General features: G+C 49.6%; 1 protein-coding gene across 2 annotated transcripts; it reads right to left on the reverse strand.

Moving 5' to 3' along the window:
- Positions 1-2,748: 2,748 nt before the first annotated feature.
- Gfi1 (growth factor independent 1 transcriptional repressor) lies at positions 2,749-12,425 on the reverse strand. Of its 2 annotated transcripts, XM_037209280.1 has the most exons (7): positions 12,361-12,425; positions 10,004-10,180; positions 9,510-9,692; positions 7,614-8,110; positions 7,355-7,492; positions 6,381-6,546; positions 2,749-3,996 (listed from the first exon to the last, which is right to left on the reverse strand). In XM_037209280.1, the coding sequence occupies exons 2-7, from the start codon at positions 10,116-10,118 to the stop codon at positions 3,818-3,820; spliced, it is 1,278 nt and encodes a 425-aa protein (XP_037065175.1). In that variant the 5' UTR covers positions 10,119-10,180; positions 12,361-12,425; the 3' UTR covers positions 2,749-3,817. The 2 variants fall into 2 exon arrangements, with proteins under 2 accessions (XP_037065175.1, XP_037065176.1); XM_037209281.1 differs by lacking the exon at positions 12,361-12,425 and having other exon boundaries at positions 10,004-11,877.
- Between the last annotated feature and the right edge of the window lie 7,959 nt (positions 12,426-20,384).

Below are 20,384 nucleotides of genomic sequence, written 5' to 3' on the forward strand. Positions count from 1 at the left end.
TTTAACCAAGCAGAGCTCTAGAGATGCAAAGGAAAACACAGGGGAGCCCTTTGGGTTAAATGATCTGGTTAAACGTATAGGCACACAACAAAATGACTTGGGTCAAATCACTATACACACCCAAGTTTCAAGGGCGGTGGCCGTCACGAGTCACAGGAGAGCGATCCTCCGCTGTCCCTTTAATTAAGGCAGTACTTGGAAAACTCAGCTGTTCCATCTGTGTCTCAAATCAGATGGAATTCACCTTTACCGCGCTTGAATCCTGATAGCTCAGCACACTTGATAGGTAATTTAATCATGTCTGGTGTAGATGAACACAAACTCAAATTAGCTACTGAAAGACTCCGCTTCTCAGAGTTAGCTGTGCTTTTCCACGTTTGTGCAAGAGCTGAGCTTCACCAACTGGCTGGCTGGAGGTGGCATTAAAAATTTAGTGAAAGAAACAAAGGTGTGCTGGGCGTCTCTTGTTACCCTTTCTACGGTTACCACGGCAGACAAAAGGCATAGAGCCCACCTCATGAATAATGTGACATGGAATATTCACAATCCATTTTTAATGGCGCCAAGTAATAACATTAAGAGAGATATTTGCAATCTTCAAATTTCACAGGGCAACTGGCACAGTAATTTGTTTTGATTCTAAACTGAGGGATATGGAGATAAGTATTTTCCCAGTTGGGGGGGGCACATAGTTAACATCAAAATTATAATTTCTAGGCTTAGCGTCATGGAACATGCCTGTTATCCCAGCTCCTTGAGGAGCTAAAGCAGAGGAATCGCCAGTTCAAGCTCAGGCTGTGTTACCTAGCAAGACCCTATCTCGAAGCAAACAAACAAAAACAGAGAGAGAGAGAACACCTCTAACAGCATAAACATGGAAAATAACAGAAGTGCAGCAAATATTCCAAATGTTACCAGGCAAGATGAGGAGACAGAACCCATAGGTTTCAATCAGTTCCACTCCCCTTCATTATAATTTTACTTTCCAATCAGGTTGGAACTAACAGACCAGTGTACACACTGACTTGTGAGCAAGATATCTTCTTATCTTCATTCAGAAAGGCCTTTGCCTCCCCAGATACTGTGAAGCAAGTCCCCCACCCTTGGACTCTTCATCACCCCCAGTTTCTGAGAAGCTACCTTCTCAAACCTCATACAGGAGTAAACTTCGAATGAGAATAAACCCACATGGAAAGATTGGTCTTGGAAACAAACAAGGATGGCCAAGGACTTAGACCCAGGAGAAGCAGCACCAAAGACCCTCGAACCCCCACTTAGAAAGTCTTGTGTGATTCCTGACTGCAGGAGGAAGCAGGGGGGATGTCTCAGCCCTAGGCTTGATGTTCTAGGATCTATAAGAAGGCAGGCTGAACAAGCCATGATTGGGCAAGCCAGTAAGCAGCACCCCTCTGAGGCCTCTGCATCATCTCATTCCTCAATGGAATACAGCTTGGGATTTGTAAGCCAAATAAACAAATAAGCCCTGCCCTCCTCAAGTTGCTTTTATTCGTGGTGTTTCACACAGCAATCGTAACCCTAAGACAAACTCAGACCCATTTCACTCTTCCTCACACATTTTAGGTTTGTAATTTGCTTCCGACACAGCAGTCAGCCAATCAATCTTTCTCTCTCTCTTCCTCCCTCCCTGCCTCCCTCTCTCTCCCTCTCCTCTCCAGTCTCCATGGAATCTGAGTAGTCAGAATTAGATTGGTGTGGTAGGACCACAGCTATGTTTTATGGTCAAGGAAACGAGGAAGTGAAAACATTTGCCAAGTCACAGGATGCATCAGTTGGCAGCGAGACTCAAACCTGGGCTGAAAAGATGGCTCCGAAGTTCAGAGTGCTTGCTACCCTTGCGGAGCACCTGAGTTGGACCCATGTCCGACAGTTCACAACCGCCTGTAGCTCCAGCCTCAAGGGCTCCAGCATCCTTTCCTGGCCACCTCAGGCCCTGTACACTCATGTACGTACATTTATAACACACACAGACACACACACAAAAAAACATTTTTAAAACACTCATATCTAAATCAAAGGCCTATGATTTTTCATCTAGGAGCCTATGTCCTATTTTTTTTTTTTAAGTGAAATTCTCAGAGGGAAGAACCGATGTCCCTATGAGACTATCCAGTACTCTACATGGCTAGGAGTTGAGTTTTACACACCTCCTAAGTTTTAATTTAAAACAAAGTAGCCAAGTGTAGTGGCACACACCTTTAATCCCAGCACTTGGGAGGCAGACAGATCTCTATGAGTTTACTATAGAGAGACAGTGAGACCTTGTTTCAAAAAAAGAGAGAAAAGTTGATTGATTTATTGATTGACTGACTGACGACTGATTGGGGGCTGGAGAGCTAGCTCAGCAGGTTAGAATGCTTCCTGCCCTTCCAGAGGACCTGAGTTTGGCTCTTAGCACACAAGTCTGGCAACTTACAACCACTCATAACTACTCCAGTCCTAGGAGATTCAGTGCCCTCTCTAGCCTCAGTGGGCATGTACACTCACGTCTACGCATCCATCACAAACAATGACACACAACTTAAAATAATAAAAATAAATCTTCTTTTTAAAAGAAATAAGTATCTCTGAGGCATAAAGAAAAGGGAGAAACATGGCAGCTGGAGCAAACGGTATTGACTCTTTCCTGTGCCTCAGCAGTCCTCCTGTCCCAGCTTCCCCAACAGGAGAAAAATAAAAACACCAGTGTCCGTCCCCTGAATTCCTGGCCTAAAGAAAGGTGATTTGTAATAGTCTTAATGTTTTATTAAGTTAAAACAACATTCTAATAAATATGATCTAACATACATAATGCACTCAAGAAGATTTAGAAATATTTACAACTTTCTCGGTAGAAATGCTTTTTTGCTAGATGGTACTCAGGAGCAGGAGTTGAGGCCATAGCCTTTGCCCCACATCTACCAGCCTGGGCATCTTATAAAATATCCACTTAATAAAAACTGGATTTGCTCATGAATTTTTGAAATAGCCCTCCAGTTGCTCTTTACACTTGAAAAGCTCCAAACGTGTCAAAAAGGAAGTCTGAATATTTGTGTGGCCTTTTCAGAACTCCCTTGGCAGAGAACACAGGCTCTAGCTCTCTGAGGTCCCACTGAGGGGCAGGGGCAGTGACTTTAAAGATTTTGAGGGTCAAGGGCGGTGACTTTAAAGATTTTGAGGGGCAGGGGCGGTGACTTTAATCTCTGGCTCCCCAGTACCTGGCATGGCTCCTTACTCTGATAACTTGTGGTCAATAAACACTTGCTGAGTAAACAAAGGGCAGCTTGTCCCCAGGAGCCGGCGCGGCGCACAGTCCCGCCTCCTCTGATGGCACCTCAGAGGACCGCACCAAGTCCACCTTCTGACAAGCTTGATGGTGCATCTGGTGATCTCAAAGGAATGCAGCCCCTTTGCTAAACCAGTGTCTGAAGCGAAGAAAGGGGTCAGCAGGCTCCCCAGAAGAAGAATGATGCTCGTTCTTTCTAAGAAAAGCATCAGCCAGTGTCCAAAGTCTAAGAGGTGATGCCTGCTTTTAGGAGCTGCCCAGAGGTCTCTCCTGCCTGTGAGACAGGGCAGAAGGGGGAAGGACTGGAAGGTACAGATTACATCTGATCCCCATCTTCAGCTGGAGCCCAGACAATTGCTGTGGTTCCCACTCCGGGCTGACCTTTGAAAAGGGAGTTCATCTCCTCCAGCAGCTTTGGGAAAGAAGGGAAGGGGAATAGCCTTTGCACACTGGACTCAGAATGGGCTGGAGGCAGGCAGGAAAGGCATCCTCCGCAGTAGTGTTCACAGCTGGCATCGCAGACGGCCAAGGGGCTCATTTGAGTCCATGCTGAGTCTCCCGGTGCCTCCTGAGGTCCACCTTCCTCTGGAAGCCCTTCCCACACAGGTCACAGCCAAAGGGCTTGAACCCCGTGTGCTTCCTGCTGTGAGTGATGAGGTTGGAGCTCTGACTGAATGCTTTGCCACACACCTGGCATTTGTGGGGCTTCTCACCTGCAGGGATGGAAGGACCAAGGACAGGAAGTAAGAGCCGATGATAAAGCTGGGAAGGACCCGTTGCTACCCACACGCTCTTGCTAGCTACTGGCTAAAAACCTTCAAGACTTGGGAGGGTGATGGGCTGCAACACGAACCAACTCCTGGGCTGCATCTTGGTACCCATAAAACACGGGTACACCAGGTGGAAGGGAGACTTTTTGAGTGGAGGCTCCCAGCCAAAGCTCGCAAACGGTTTCCTGCTAAATGGAAACTGAGCAAAGGCCACGTGCCCTCCCCAGCTGAATCCGCCCCCGAGGACATGCCCGCCAGACTTTTAGAAGCACAGGGCCCCCAGCAGATGTTCAGCAGGAGGGGGGGGGGCTGCCCTACAGACCCTGTGACTGCTTTCGTCAGAGGAAGCTTTCAAATCTTAGTTTCCAAGTGGGTGTTGTTTTGTGTGGCCAATGAAGCTGTCTTCTTTCTCGCTCTTGAAGAACACAGGTTTGTCCAATGTCTTAATTTTCTAAAATCCACATTAGAGCCACAAATCATTTCTTACGGTTGTCTATTCTTTTCTATCTTTTACTTTCTTCCCTTTTTCAAGGTTTTAAATCACAGGATTCTCATATACCAACAACTCTTCACGACAGATCAGTAGATAACAGGAGGGGAAATTTTAAAGAGAGGTAAAAGGAAGAAAAGCAACAGCTTTTGTCTTTCCCTGGCTTCTGCAGTGGTTAAAATTGGGGTAAATGAACACATTCCCAAATAGTCCCCTCATGGCTCTATGGTTGGGAGTTGGCCTTGGGATAAAACAAACAAACAAACAAACAAAAAGTGTCTGTCTGTCTGTTTTTAAGGAACTCCTCTGTGTTCTTCCCTCTCTTCATACTTAAGACTTCCTGATAAAGACTCACCCAACAAAACTTTCCCTGTCCCTCTTGAGTCAAACATATTTGAGAGATGAATTCTAGCCATAATACAAATGTTTAATTAAAGGCTTAAATGTGCCATTCAGTCAAGATTCCAGTCCCATTTTGACTAATAAATGGAAGTTTTGGGCAAGGGGCATGATCAAAGGGGATTTTCCCTGAGTTTTCTGATATAAATGTCTACATTGTTCACGAATGTTTACAAACATTGATTGTGGGTTCCTGGAAGGCACTGTGATATTTTATTTTTTGTATTTTTATGTATTTATTTACTGTTTTTGTTTTAGGTTTTTCGAGACAGGGTTTCTCTGTGTAACAATCCTGGCTGTTCTGGAACTTGCTTTGTAGACCAGGCTGGCCTTGAACTCACAGAGATCCACCTGCCTCTGCATCCCAAGTGCTGGGATTAAAGGCGAGTGCCACCACCGCCCAGCTGCTTACTGATATTTATAAAATACAGGATATTACTATAAAGCCCTTGCTGGCCTACAGTTCATCATGAAGCCAGGGCTCATCTCCATCTCCAGGGATCTGCCTGTCTCTCTACCTCCCATGTGCCACCATGCCCAGCTGTGATTTGATTTAAAGGAATGTTCATGTCCTTCAGTAAAGTCAGAGATATGGTCTCATGTAACTGTCATGTTGACTACTACAGGAAACGTTCTTAGTGCAAGAGAATCTCTTTAGTTCACAAGCTCCCACATTAAAGGTGCCCATCTGCACCTGAAGTGTTAAGGAAGGAGCCCAGGAGGAAAGCTAGAGCATTGAGATTTACTCAAACTGACTTTGAAAGATCACTGGATGTCCGGACAATAAAGGGACCTCATTTTACTGTATGGAGCAGCAGGAAACGGCCAAAGGGAATGGACAATCTGAAACACTTAGGTATTTTTTAAAGCATTATAATAGCTTAGGGATTGTCACTGTTAGCGAAGAAAATTGTTGATGTTTTGAAAAGAACAACAAATAACAGACGCTTCCCACATTAGCCAACACCCACAACTGAAAGTCTAATATAACAAGTCAAGACTATATACATTTGAGAGCTCAGACCAACAGACCTGGACTTGAGCCTCAGGTGACCCTGGATAATCAGTGCCTTGATTTCCTCATCTCTAAAATGGGGCTAAAGAATAGCTCCTGTCTTTTGGAGTTGTCAACACAGACTTAGCAGAAAGTTTGAAAGCATTTGCCTTTCTTTTTCTACCCAAAGTAAGCTCTTATAAAAATGATGTGTAGATGCCGCACATGAATCCCGATAGCTCTAGTAAACGTTGACAGTGACCTTCTGGGAGGGCTTGATGCAGCAAAGCTGTTAACATTAACACAGAGGAAGATACTCCTTCAGACCCAATGCCAAAGCAAGGTGTGTGTGGGTCTCATCTACCACTCGCTGGAGCCAAAATATCAGAGGGGAGCCGTGTTGGCCTCCAGGCATCTCCTACCAGCCCAGGCCCTTCACGTCACCTGTGTGGATGAAGGTGTGTTTCTTCATGTCTGACTTCTGGTGGAACCTCTTGCCACAGTACTGACAGGGGTAGGGCCGCGTGTCCGAGTGAATGAGCAGGTGTGTGGACAGCGTGGACGACCTCTTGAAGCTCTTGCCGCAGATCTTACAGTCAAAGCTTCGTTCCTGCAGAGGGGAAGGAAGGGAGAGGAGAAATGCATTGCCCTTTCTCCAGTTGCTGCCCTCAATGCCACGGACAAACCCTTCAAAGCCAGGAGTCCTCTGATTCTCCCTCCCTCCATTTAGTTTCAATCTCCACCCATCCTTCAACACCTACTTATTAACATGTTTTCTACCAAAACACTTTTCAGCCACAGCCCTCCACACCCCAGGGCAAAGGCATAGCTCCACCCTGCATTTTTGACACCCATTGGCAGATTTCTGCACCCTCCTCAGCAGGACCTTAAGCCACTGAAGATGCCCCCCTAGTCACTGTGGGTTTTGGAGGAGATGGCCTGTTGTCACAGACACTTGGGCAGTATTTTTCTTGTCTTTAATCACCATACACGCATCCGTCAAGGACCTCGCGCACTACATGATTCTTGGGTGCCTGAAGCTTTGGACTTGGGCAACAGTTACTTATAAACGAACGAATGAACGACTATAACGTACACTGGATGTTGTATGTGAGCTGAGACCCTTCCTTGCCAGTCAGGGAGGATGATGAGGACATAAACAGTAAAAGTCAATGCATGAGCAGCAAACAGCGGTCCAGCAAACCTTCCTCATGCCCAACAGAACTCTCTCGCTGGAGGCTCACAGCGGTGGGACACCACGGTCTAAGATTGCTGCACCCCCCGGCCCTGTATCACCCAAGTTTCTCTGGGCACCTACATCAGGGCAAGCAGAAGGGGCAGCAGAGGGGTCCGGAGGCAATGGGAACGTGGCCGAAAGGTCCCCACCTCAGCGTTCAGGCCGCCGGGGCCCAGCTTACCTGAGAGTGCACGGCCTTGTGCTGCTCCAGGCTCACCGCGTGCCCGAAGGTCTTGCCGCACATCTCGCACGCAAATGGTCTCGTGCCGCTGTGGGACCGGCGCACGTGCACCTCCAGCCCGTGCGGGGTGGAGAACACCTGGGGGCGAGTGGGGCCAGGGAGAAGGCCGCTGAGGGGGGGGGGGTCTCGGGGTGTGGACGCCGGAGGGTCACGGGCTGGGGGCGCAGGGCTGCCGAGGCCATGCGCGCGGGAGCCTCACCTTGCTGCATTTGATGCATTTGTAGGAGCCGCCGCCCAGCAGCAGGCGGGTGCACAGCAGCTCCGACTCCACCTTGACGCCCACGCTCTTGTCCGCGTGGATCTCGTGGCCGCGATCGTGGTACAGCCGGCCGGCTGCTGCGCTCGGCCGTTCGTACACCCCGGCCGCCGCCGCAGCCCCGAAGTCTCCGTAGAGCCCCAGGCCCGCGCCGCTGGTGGCTCCTCCCGCGGCGCCGCCGCAGCTCCCGGGTGGCCCCGCACCGGCTCCGCCCGCGGCCGGCTCCGGGCCGTACCGCGGGGCCGGGTGTCCCGGCTCGGGGGCGCCGCGCTCGCAGAAGAGGCTCAGGCCGGCGCTGCGCTCCAGGCCGGGGCACTGCCGATAGCTCTGCACCAGGTGCCGCAGGTCGGACCCCGCCAGGCCGCTCCACGCGTAGGGCTTGAAAGGCAGGGTGTAGGACTGAGCTTCGTCCAGGGTCCGGCACAGCGACTTCTCGGAGGCTGCGGAGGCACAGGAGGCCGTGGGGTCAGGTTCCAGGCTGCTGGGCGGAGGAGCCCTCACTGCGGGGTCACTACCGTCAGGTCCCTAGATGGTTAGAACGCTAAGTACCCGGGACACCCTGGGTAAAACTCAGGTAGGCCCCGCGGGGCTTCCCGGGCCAGTGGCAGGACAGCAGAGTGATGCTTGAAATGACATAGGGTGAGAAGATGGGTAAATTCGGTGTGATGACGGTTCTCTGGCTGGACCCCCACCCTCCAGCACCTGCCAGTCCTGTTGGGAAAGATGCCTGGAACGTAGGCCTAGGGTCCTGCTTCTAGATCCCTTCAAGTCGCCACTCAATCCCTTTTTCTTTTTATCTTTTTTTTTGCGATAAATTATGAAGAAGGGGGGGGGGAAACTTGGGGCCGAGGCTGTCTAGAAGTATCAGACCGAACAAACTAGAATGGCTTAAGCTCTCAAAGCCGTGAAGTTGTTTAATGTGGCTAGAAGGGGCAGCGAGCAAGGCTCCAAGTCCGCCCGTCCCTGATAAATTTCTGATAGAAAAGTATTTTACAGTTAAGAGTTAGCCACCACCTTCAGGAGAACTCCCCTCCCCCCGCCCCACACACGTGAATCTTGCTGAAACTGGATACTGGATGGATATGAGTAAATGCACCCGCACACTCCATTCTGGGTTGCGGTACCGCTGGTCACACGCTGCCAGGAAGAACCCTTTGCTTGCGGGGATGGATGAGCTATCTTTTAAAACCAGTACCATGACCCGAAAATAACCAACCCTTGGCAGGGTTTGGACTGATCTGCTCCTTTCTTACTTTTACCGGGACCCCAGATACTCCTACTCAACCCTAGTCACGTGGTTTGCAGGAAGCTCAGTTGCTCCCTGGAAATGAACCCGTGTTTGCTGGCTCCTTCTGGGACTTTTTAGCAAGGCAGGGGGCGGGGGGGGGGTGTTAAACGTTCAAAACAGAGCCAGGAGCTGAGATTTTCCTCAGCAACCTCACTCTCCAGTGTGGCACCCAGCTCTGTCCGGCTCAGACTGCCCAGGTGTCCTGTTTGAGGTTATTCGTGTCTGCGTCCTGGATTCTGGGCTCTGACACTTTCTAAACAATGAATTCTGGTCAGAAAAAGAAATGCCAGCCAGATGAGAGGACCCGCTCATTTGTCGCACCTGTCAGTTCCAGGCAAACGAATTAAGCGCCAGCCTGGAGCCAACAGCCTTGGAAGGAAGCAGAGGACACTTGGGGCGAGGTGTCCAGTACAGAGGGGCTGGGACCCCCGCCCCCCGGACCCCGTCCTCTTAGGAACCGGCTCCCTTAAGCAGGCTTCTCTTTTGCGGGCTTCCCACTGCACGGCGGGGTCCCCGATCTCTGCCACAAGACCCCACAAACGGGTCCTTACCCGGAGACACCGAGGGAGAGGGAGGCCTCCAGAAGTCCTCGAACTCGGAGCCCGGGTCACACACGCTGCCTTCGCAGCTGTTGGGGGACGCGGAGGCTTTGTCGCCAGCTTCGGTTAGCTGAGAGTCGGGGGACGAACGGTCTCGGGGTTCCACCTTCGCTTGGCCTGCGTTCGCGGGGTCGTCTGCGGAGAGGAGTCGGGAGAGGAGTCAACCTAAGCCTGGCCGAGCTGAAGGCGCTGCACTGCGGGGGCCGCGTCCTCCTCGGTCCACTCAGACCCAGGGAGCCCTCCCGGGTTCAAGGGCCGGCTCTGAGGGGCGGGGGCGTCTCCGGCAGGCTCCGCAGAACCCCCGAGCACCGGGACACAAACAAACAAGCAAGCACCCCAGGGGCGTTGGGGTAGCCTCCCCTGGTTCTGGGAAGCGAGGTGGCTTGGAGCAGAGTCGGCGGCGGCGTCCCCGGCAGCTGCCCGGCCCGGCCCTGCGCGCCTCGCACCTGCTCTGCCCGGCGCGGGCACGGTCTCCAGGCGGAGGGAGTAGTCTGGCCCCGGGGAACGCGGCTGGTGGTAGCTGTGCGCCTTCTTGCTCTTGACCAGGAAGGAGCGCGGCATGGTGGCCGGCCGCTCGATGGACGTTTGGACCCTCGGTCCTCAGCCTGAGGTTGCTCCAAGTTCTGAGAGGAGGGGAGGACCGGTGGAGATGCGGGTCGGCGAGGAGGGCGGCTGTAGACCGCACCCAGGCCAAGGGAGAGCACGGGCCAGGGAGAAGAGAGGGAGGCCCGCGGGAGGAGGGGCCTGGCCCCCAGGCGCCGCGCTCACCAGGTGGCACTCGGACAGGTGGCGCGAGTCCGGGCCTCCGCTGCCACTGCCACGGCTCAGTGGTAAAACCTGTCCCCGGGCTCTGGCTCGGGTCCCTTGGCTCGGCCCTGCCCACGCCCCAGCCCCTCCCCTTCCCTAGCAAAGCTCTCCCATCCCTCTCCAGAGAGCGGTAGTCCGCCACTGGCCCGTTATCCCAACGCAACCCTGCAATGCCCGCCAGCTCCCTTCGGGGCTGCGGAGAGCGACTGGGACTCGTTGGATTAGCTTAGTTTAGGCGGTGAGGTTGCTGCAGTGGTTGGCACCCGGAAGCCGCGTGGAGCCAAGACCTCCAAGAGCCCCGGGACAAACAGAAGCGAAAGAGGGGCGTACTAGGCAGGACCGAAGGACTGCGTGCAGCTGAGGCTGGAGCAGAGGGGCAGGAAGCCAGAGGGGCAGGAAAGTGAGGGGGGTGGCAAAGGACCGACACTTGCCCCAGGAGAAACGCCCACTGGAAAAAGTCAGCCTCAAAACCAGCGGTGGTGCGGGCCCTGGCCAGGGGAGCGACCGCTGTGAAGCTTCCCAGACCCCGTAGGCCCCGCCAGGGCAACTGTGTCCCGGGAAGAAGCATTTTTCGATCTGCTCACCAGTTATCTCGTCCTAGGGAGGTTGAGTCTGAACTGCGTGTGCACAGACTGCCAATCTTGCGGCGCCCCAAATCCGTAGAGCGATCAACGGTTTAGGGAGCCAGCAAGATGAAACCGGAGCGCGCACGAGCGAGCCGTGGCCAGGAGGCCGGGGTCCTCGAGCCAGCACGACCGAGCCCCGGCGTCGCTCTCATTAACCCCCAATCAGTTCACCTAATCTCGGGTCGAAACCTGAGCCCGGGCGGGAGGCGGGGCTGCCACTGCGCCCCAGCTCCAGGTCCGCTCCGGGGGCCCGACCCCAGGAGGCCTCAGTTAAACAAATCTGCTTGCCTCCAAGGTCCAAGGCGATGGGGGGTCGATTCCCAAGCCCGCCTGGACGGCTGCGGCGGGCCGAGAGACCAGGGCACGGGGAAGTCCAGGCTGATGTACCCTCTGGTCCTTGGGCTCCGTGCGGTTTAGACGGCGGAACCGGAGCCGCTCCGCTCCCACGGCATGGTACAGAACACTCCTGACACCCCCACTCAAAAGGGGCCTAGGGATCCTCGTTCCAGACCCCCAACCCTAGTGTGTGGCCTTCCCCGAGGAATGGGGAGAAAAGTATGCGGGGAATTGCTGCTAGAGACCTAGACTCCAGAGGACCTCGGGGCCAGCCTGTCACACTCCTCGGTCAGGTTCCACACCCAGGACCCGGGCTCTGCCGCTTCAAATTCTCCTGCACCCCCTTGACTGACTGTACAGCCAGACGCTCCAACCAAAGGGCCATTCTCAGAGCAAAGCATGAAGAGAAGGGAAACAGAGCAGGGGTCCTGGGGGCCTCGGTGACGCTCAGGCCCGCGCTGGCCAGGAACAAGACCCGTGGGAAGCAGAAGGGCTGTGTGATCCCGCGCTGGGTCTGCGCGTCAGCAACCACGCAGGACACGGCAGACACGTCCCCGCTCCAGCCACAAACCTACGCCCCTCTAGCACCCTGGAGGGCTTTGCTGGTTCCGGGTAGGAGGGGCAGGGGGATGGCGAGGCCCAAGGCCCAGCGCGTGGGAAGGCAACCTCGTGCGGCAGCTGGCGTCCAGGGGGCGGGGCGGCACGGTCCTGGCACCGCGGCCGCCAGGCTTCCCCTGGTCACCTGAGGCCGGGAATTAGGGACCTGAAGGCAAGGCGCTCAGGAACCGGCATCCAGAGCCCAGCTGCCGCCACATGCCCACCAGATGGTCCCTTCCCACGTGGACCCTACTCCCCGATGTGGCCTCCAAACCGTGTGCCCCTCTCCCGGATCTTTCTCTCCACCAGTTTGGAGAGAAAACCCAGCCCCCGGACCTCTGCAGCAGGTGGGGACCCGCCAGCGCCCTCGGGACGTCCCCGAAGTGTACCAGTCCACCCCCGCCTGGGCGGGAGGCACAGCAGTTCAGCACACCTACCTGCGGGGTCAGGGCGCGGGCACCGGGCTCCGAGAGTGTGCAAACTGAATCTTGCTTTCGGGAGAGACTGATCTGTCTTTCTGACTTTTTTTTTTTTTTAATCTCCTTCCGAGCTCAGCCCCCAAAACCACAAACTTCACTTCCTGAGCGTTAGAGGCGCTCGCTAGCCCTCTCAGACCAATCCCCATCCCCCAGTGGGGCGGCGGGCCACGAGCCTCCTTTGCGCAAGGGGTCAGGAGGCGACGGGGCGGGGGGGTATTCTTGCAGCGAGCTTCCTGGGCACCCCTGGGCACCCCTCCCCGTTTGCTTGTCTGCGGGGCCAGGGGTGATCTATGGAGGACCCCAGAGGTCTGAGTACCCAGCACTAGAAATAACTAGAAAGAAAATCGAAGTATTCTTGGCTCCTGGAGACTTCCGCAGCGAGAAGTCACAGATTCAGGACACAGATTGACGGGAGCGGAGGGCGCGCACTGGGCCTCCCTGGCCCTCTGGCTGTGGGCACCCCAACCCTGTCGCCTGCTTGGGCAGCGTCGCCCCCGGATCGCGGCCGTGAATCACCGGACCCCGGTGCCGCCGGCCTGGAGCCCGGCTGGTGGCCACCGCGTCCGCAGAGCGAAACCTGCGCCGCGCCCCGAAATAGCTTGTTATGGAAACACTTGAGGATAAATACGCCCAACGAAGCTGAAAATACCTTGACACCCAATCCCAGAGGTTTGCTCATTTCCCTTCGGATTTAGGTAACGGTTAAATTTGGAAGAGGTGGGCGAGCGCCGAGCCCGGCGAAGAAGGGCCGGGCTGGCGGCGCGTCCCGCGGGCGCCGGTGGCATCGGTGGGCGCGTCCTCCCTGCCCCGGCCCCCGCCTGGCGCTAGCTTCCGGTGGTCGGAGCTGCGAAATTAAAGGCGGTGCGGTGCGGGGGCCGGCGAGGCCGCGGCTCGCCTGAGCCCTCCCTGCGGGGCCCAGGCTGGAGGGGGGGACTTGATTGGCTCCTGGGGCCGCAGCCTGGGGGACACTGTCCTGAAAGGACAGCCCCGAAGGTGATTGCAAAGTGAGGGCTTCAGAATAATGTCAATGGAGGCGTGGAATTAATTAACACGATTGATAGCGGGGGGGGGGGGGGGGTGGTGCTCGAACTTCACTCATCTGAAAGTTAAAAAAAAAATACAGCCACTTGAGACTGTACGTTAAATTGTGTAGTGGATGTGCACAGCGCACACTTGCAGAGGTGAAGCCGCTGAGTGCTCCAAACTCTTCCAAGTGAGTTGGGCTGGGTTCTGAGCGCTATTTCGTGCACTATAATTCTGCAGTGAGACACTGGAGGAACACGGATGCCCCGCAGACCTTGCAAAAAACAACCAAAATATGTTCACGCGTTTGGCTTGTTGGTTCTTTGAGAATGAAGCCCTGGGATTTGCACTTGCCAAGCACGTGACCATGAACTAACCCTGTTCTGTAACTATCATGTTTTAGATTAATCCAAAATTGTTATAAGGAAAAAAATCCCTTTTCATAGGAAAAAAAAGTGATATTTTTCACTGTGAAATGTGGAAAACATTTGGTTAGCGTAGCATTACTTCCCGTGTTTTAACAAACTGGGCATCTTATCTACCTCCTGGGCCTGTACCGTCGCTATCTACTAGGACACACATCCTGTCTGCTAAGCTGCCCTCAGGTACAGGATGCTCAACACACCCTTTCTTTATAGATGAATGCAGAGGTATGCTAGCTTAGAAGGGCCACACATACTGGACTGGATAAAAGGAAATCAGGCATATTTTATTAATAATTTATTTATTGCATGCTTTGTCCTATCCTGTTGTGAAAATCTCAGAGCAGTTGGAAGACAAATCTTTCCCTGTTATCTTGTATTATTTTTGACAATGGAAAATCAACATTTTAGAAGAAAATGACAAATGTGGCAAAATTGTATTTGTTATTAACCAAATTACCAAAAAAAAAAAAAAAAGGTGAAACTGTTTTTTCATAGAAGCAAGCACAAAGTCAAATTTTCCCATTCAGGCTCTATGACTAGTCAGCAGTTTAGTTAAGTACTGCTGAGGATCCAGGAAGGCACACTAGCACCCAAGCAACACTGAAGCCATTCCTTTGACTAACCTGGGTGGTCTTACTTTCCATTTGCTATCAGTCGCCTCTTGGGATTTCTGACTTGGCAAATAAAACTGGGAGCTGGGGTAGGGGTTCTCTGGAGCGGGTAGGAGGCAAGTGGCATTGAATCACCTGCATAGTTGTATGATTAATCTAAATATACACATTATCAGCTAACATGTGAGGAAAGGATGCCTCTGAGGTGTGTATGTTGAGATATGACACCCACATTTGGGGAGCAGAGGAGGAGGCAGGGAGAAGGGACCCAGAGAGATGAAGGGGTTTACTGGGAGCTGGACCTGTCTGAGATGTTACAATGTTACAATCACCTCTTGTTTATTTTATACTAAACTGAAGGTTAAGAAAGCATCAACCTGCCACGAGCTTCACACACACACACACACACACACACACACACACACACACACACACACACACACACGAGAGAGAGAGAGAGAGAGAGAGAGAGACAGAGACAGAGACAGAGAGACAGAGAGACAGAGAGACAGAGAAAGAGACAGAGCTAGAAGGAATCCTCCCCTTCATCTTCCTTCAGAAACGGAGATCTTATGGAGGACAAAAGATACTTGAAAAAAAATACATTTACTATTTTTTCAAGCAAATTTACTGACTTTTTACAAAGTAACATTAATAATGCACCTGTAGATGCCTAGTGCCAAATGATTTCGTCTTCCAAACATTTCAGGTGTCTGGCCAGACTACTGTTTGTCTGAAGGAACATCTCATATGTCTATTTGGTAATAAAGACAGTGAGGATCTGGCTCCCAAAATCATTTTGGTGGTCAGGAGGCTGAGGCAGGAGGGCCACAAGCAAAAAATTTAGACTTGGTTTCAAACAACAAAAGATTTGAGACATAAAGAAAAGTAATGAGATGATATTATTGTCGCTGCTTATTTTTTTCCCTAAGATTTACTGCTATAATGCTCTGCTAGAGGGCTTGAGAAGAGTGGGAATAGAGAAACCCTAGAGAGGGCACTGATCACTCTCCCAGCATGCATTCTGGTACCGTTTGCCTCTTTGGAGTAGCTCAGAAACATTAAGAAAGGGGGGAAGACTTCATGCCTTTTGAAGGCAGATGTGATTATCAGTCTCTATTCTCCCCAAAACGACCGTCAGCTTTTTCCCTCCAGGAAGTCAGACCATCAGCCTGCACTGCAGAATGGTGTTGGGAAAGTCCTTTAATGTTCTGTCTCCACGGGTGCCTGTGGGGAGTGAGAATGAAGACTACTTGCTGTAAGAGCACCTGAGGCTTAAGAAGATGTTTAAAAGCATTTTAAAGTGTATTATGTGCAATCTGATAAGGAAAAGAACAAAACCCAGTCAAAGAACTCTCCAGGTGTTTTTCTCCATTCTTGAAAAAAGAAAGCAATCTCATAGTTATAACTTCAAAAAGTCATAGCTATCATTTTTGTTGTTTATCCTAGCACATTTATTTTATACAACACAAACTTTTTAGAGTTAAATTTACTTAAGTTAAAAAATTACGACATTGAAACATTGTATAGTATATTATTGATATGTATAATTGTTATATTTTATGTGTCAGCAAAAACACATTTTTAGACTATAATAATCTGCTAGCATTTTAAATGCTGTAAACGACCTGTTAATTGTAATTTTCTTAACCACTCTTGCCTAAGCATTTAGGGCTCTCTCTCTCTCTCTCTCTCTCTCTCTCTCTCTCTCTCTCTCTTTCTCTCTCTCTCTCTCCCTCCCTCCCTCCTTATTTTTAAGTAATATGATGTAAGTTTTCTTAACACTGTTTCCCACTTCTCTTTGTGCATGGTGCTGGGGATGAACCCATTTCAAAGTCTTTCTATAGGATCTATTTTTAAAGAGTGGAGTTTCTAAGTCCAACAGTGAATATTTGAGTGGCCTTTGACAAATACAAAGAGTGTTTTAGGTAGAATCTTGGGTGATACATAAGTTAAAGAATTCATATTCAATAAATAGCCAAAAGACTGTGAAAGCCCACTGTAGAAACCACTGCAGAACTGGTCCTTATTTTAGTGTAAGTGTTTGTTATAACAGTGGCCACGCCCTGTCATGTTGCCATAGCTGTTCTCTGGTATTAAAAAAGAAGCCTATTTGATTTTTGTCTTTGAATAAACAGTCTTAGTGAGTGCAGTCAGAAAGAATATAAAGTGCATGTTTTTTTCTAAAACATTTAAATTCAAAGAAATTAAATATAAAGTGATAATTGTGTGATGCCTGAACTTAGACACCAGATAAATAATTACCCACAGCAAACAAGATAGACTAGTGGAGAAGGGTGCTGGCCACACCTGACTCTAATCCCTGAAACATACATGGAGCAAGGAGAGAACTGAATCACACAAATTGTTCTCTGACTTCCACATGCCCCTACAATAAACAAATATATAATTAAAAACCCTCCTTTTATGAGCAGCAACATATCAAAGTAATATTCAAATAATGACATCAGTCAGAGTATGACTTGATGGTCATCACTCATGGTCCATAGGCAATGAGAAGCCAGAAAGTAAGTTAAGGAGAAATTCAGCAATAGACAAATTAATACACCATGTCCACTACTAGTAAGACCTGCCCCTCTTAAATGTTTTTACTGTATATCCCCGACGTGTGTGTGTGTGTGTGTGTGTGTGTGTGTGTGTGTGTGTGAGAGAGAGAGAGAGAGAGAGAGAGAGAGAGAGAGAGAGAGAGGCACACCTTTACTCCTGAGCCATATCTACACACTTCTTCCCCCGCCCCCTTTGTCCTTTGTAACATAGAATCAACTTTATTTATTTGCTGACAAATCTTAGCTTTTTTCCATTTATAAACCTTACAATTAGTTTGTCTAACAGACCCCCCCATGACCCCCCTTTTTTGAGATGAGTTTTTGCTATGTAGCCCTGGTTGGGCTGGAACTTACTCTGTAGACCAGGCTGTCTTCAAAACTGTAATGACAGCCCCAGTCCCAGTGCGGGTGTTACAGGATGAGCCACCATGCTGGGCGAGACCCCATCATGTATCAATGCTATGAATCTTTGAAACATGAAGAAAAAATGTTATTTTCCCTTAACAAACATTTTCTGACTGGTATGTTTAAATCTCACTACTTTATAAAATATGATATCACGTACATTTTGACACCACAGATCTCACACATCTGAAGGGGGGTGCTGTTAGCTTTGGTGTTCAGCATTCACGTGTGAGCATGGTTCCTGAGGAGAGACTGAGTAAATAACATATGACAGTACATGTGGGCTGAACAGTGTGACTCTTATAGAGATAGACCCAGTGTGAACTCTCACGGAAAAAAAGTCAAGTTTATTTAGTGAATGGAAAAAGCAATGAGAGATTTGTTTTCCTTTCTAGTTTTCATCACTTCCTCTAAGGATGTTTGGTGAAACATTGTATTCTAAATGAAAGAGTCTATGGTATCTTAACTTTTAAAAAAATTACTCACAAAGCCTAGTTCCTCTGGAAGGAATGTCTGACCCAGTATCTAGCGATGACTTAGAAGCCAGGGTTCTGAGAACTTCCAGGCACTGCCCAAAGCTGGGGATCAGCCCTGTTGAACTTCCCTTACACCAGGTTTACCTTCGGAAAGGAGGACTGGAGCAGAAGGACGTTGGGGCCCAGTGGCCACAGATGCAGCCCCTCCCGCTCCAACTGCCCTTTGCCTCATGAAGAGGATGCCTGGCTGCTCCCCAAGCAAGGGATCTAGCAGTTCTGTTTCATGGATCCCTAACCAAGAAGTGGTCTAAAAGTCCTGGTTTGTGTATTCACACACACACACACACACACACACACACACACACACACACACACACAGCCCTGTAAACATGTGCATCTTTATACTTTTCTAGTTCAGTTAAAAAATTAAAATGATGCCTTTAATCCCAGCACTTGAAGGGCAGAGTCAGGCAGATCTCTGTAAGTTTGAGGCCAGCCTGGCCTACAGGACAAGATCCAGGACAGGCACCAAACTACACAGTGAATCCCTGTCTCAAAAAAACAAAAAATTAAAATTAAAAAAATAATAAAATGACTTTTTAAAGTCCAACAGATTCTGCTAATTCAAAATCTCATTTCTTTGCACCACAGTGGAAAAGGTTTACACTCAAAGTCATGTGGCCATCATGAGCTTGAGAGGGGATGAGGAGGATATGCAGAGGAAATTCTTTTCTCTGCTCCCACAAAGACCCCAGCCACACAGGCTTATTCTGTGTACTCTCAACAGGTCAGAAAATAATAGCATTAAACTTCCCAAAACAGCATAGCTATATGATAAAACGTTCTCTTTGTTACTTTCTTTGAAAAAAGTGTCTTATGAAGCCCAGGCTGGCCTCAGATGAGCTGTGTACCTGGGGATGACCATGAACTTCTGATACTGCTGCCTCCACCTCCCAAGTGCGCGGATTGAAGCTGTGTGCCACTATGCTTGATTTTATTCGGTATTGGAGACTAAACCTAGGGCTTCATGAGTGCTAAGAAAGAATGCTACCAACTGATCTAATCCTGAACACCAGGAAAACATTTGTTTTCAAAGCAGAGAAAAGAGAAAATGTAAAACATACACCCATTTTTCACTATCTTAGTTCGAACACTTGGGACATTTTTGAGTGTTGTCTTTATAAAAACATCTAGATACATATCTCATACACTGTGACTACATTATATACTTGTCCATCTAGATGATGTGCTGGGATTTTATTATTACTGGGGCGTTATAGTCTCTCTCTCTCTCTCTTTTTCCACTATAAATTATACTGTGACTTTAAAAAAGTGTGCTTGCGTTTTTCTGAAAGTAGAACTTTAAAATGTTAAATGTTTTCATTTTAATGGGTCTCATTGTGGCGTTTTCGTGCTTGTATGTAATCTGCTTAGATCATTTTCCTGCACCTGGGGTTCTCTCTTAGCCCCCCCCCCCCATTGGTCCCCTTCCTCTTCCCTCTCCTCTCCCTACTCTATTCTCATGTCCTAATTCTGCATACCAGAGAAACCACTTGATGTTCGTCTTCTGAGTCTAGCTTCCTTTGCTTAGTGTAACTACCTCCCACTCCATCTTTCTGCACGTGACATAGTTTTATTCTTCTTTATGACTGAGTAATAGTCCATGGTAAAATTGCAACACATTTCTTAAACTAATTGATGGAAACCCAGGCTGATTGCATAACTTTGGCTACTGTGGGCGTTGGATCAATAAACATGCATGTGCAGGTGTCTCTGTTGTGTGATGCTTTTATTACTTCTGACATATATGCAGGAATGGCATTGCTGGTAGTTCTATTTTCAGCTTTTTTTTTTTTTAGGCACCTCCATACTGAGTTCCATAATGGCAAAACCAGTTCCTATTCTGACCAGTGGTCTGCAAGTGTCCCAACCCCGTGTGTTTTCGCCAGCGTTCTTGTCTTGTCTTTCTTGGTGACAGCCACTGTGACTAGAGTGAAAGAATTTCAATGTAGCTCTGGTCTGCGTTCCTCTTGTTATTACAGAGGTTGAACATTTTCCCATGTAATTACTTTTTGTGAGCTGTCTATTCATTTGTCATTTATTGATTTGATTATTTGTTCTTTTGCTGTTTAATTGGTTAGTCCTTTACAGATTCTGGATATTAATCCCAGTCAGATAAAAGGCTGGGAGGATTTCTCACTCTGAGAAATTATATCGGCAGTCTCCTCACTCGGGCATTTCCTTTCTGTGCAGAGGCTTTTAATTTGGTACGACCCCACCTGTCAGTTCTTCTAATTACTTCCCGAGATACTGGAGTCTTATTCAGCAAGTTGTTGCCAATACCTGCATCCAAAATCCTTCCCCCATATTTTTGTGTTTCCAAGTTTGTTACCGTCTTTAGCCCATTCAAAAATGACCTTTGTCCATAGTGAAGAATAGGGATCTAATGCCAGTCATTTACATGTTTGCGTAAAG

Source organism: Peromyscus leucopus, chromosome 10 (genome assembly GCF_004664715.2).
Source record: "Peromyscus leucopus breed LL Stock chromosome 10, UCI_PerLeu_2.1, whole genome shotgun sequence".
NCBI lineage: Eukaryota > Metazoa > Chordata > Mammalia > Rodentia > Cricetidae > Peromyscus > Peromyscus leucopus.

What these genes read in the sequence shown, in the direction of transcription:
- Gfi1 (XM_037209280.1), bottom strand. Translation starts at nt 10,118, where the DNA reads ATGCCGCGCTCCTTCCTGGTCAAGAGCAAGAAGGCGCACAGCTACCAC. An exon ending in AATGCATCAAATGCAGCAAG is followed by an intron (nt 7,493 to 7,613) that starts GTGAGGCTCCCG and finishes ACTCGCCCCCAG; the next exon opens with GTGTTCTCCACCCCGCACGG. An exon ending in ACAAGGCCGTGCACTCTCAG is followed by an intron (nt 6,547 to 7,354) that starts GTAAGCTGGGCC and finishes TCCCCTCTGCAG; the next exon opens with GAACGAAGCTTTGACTGTAA.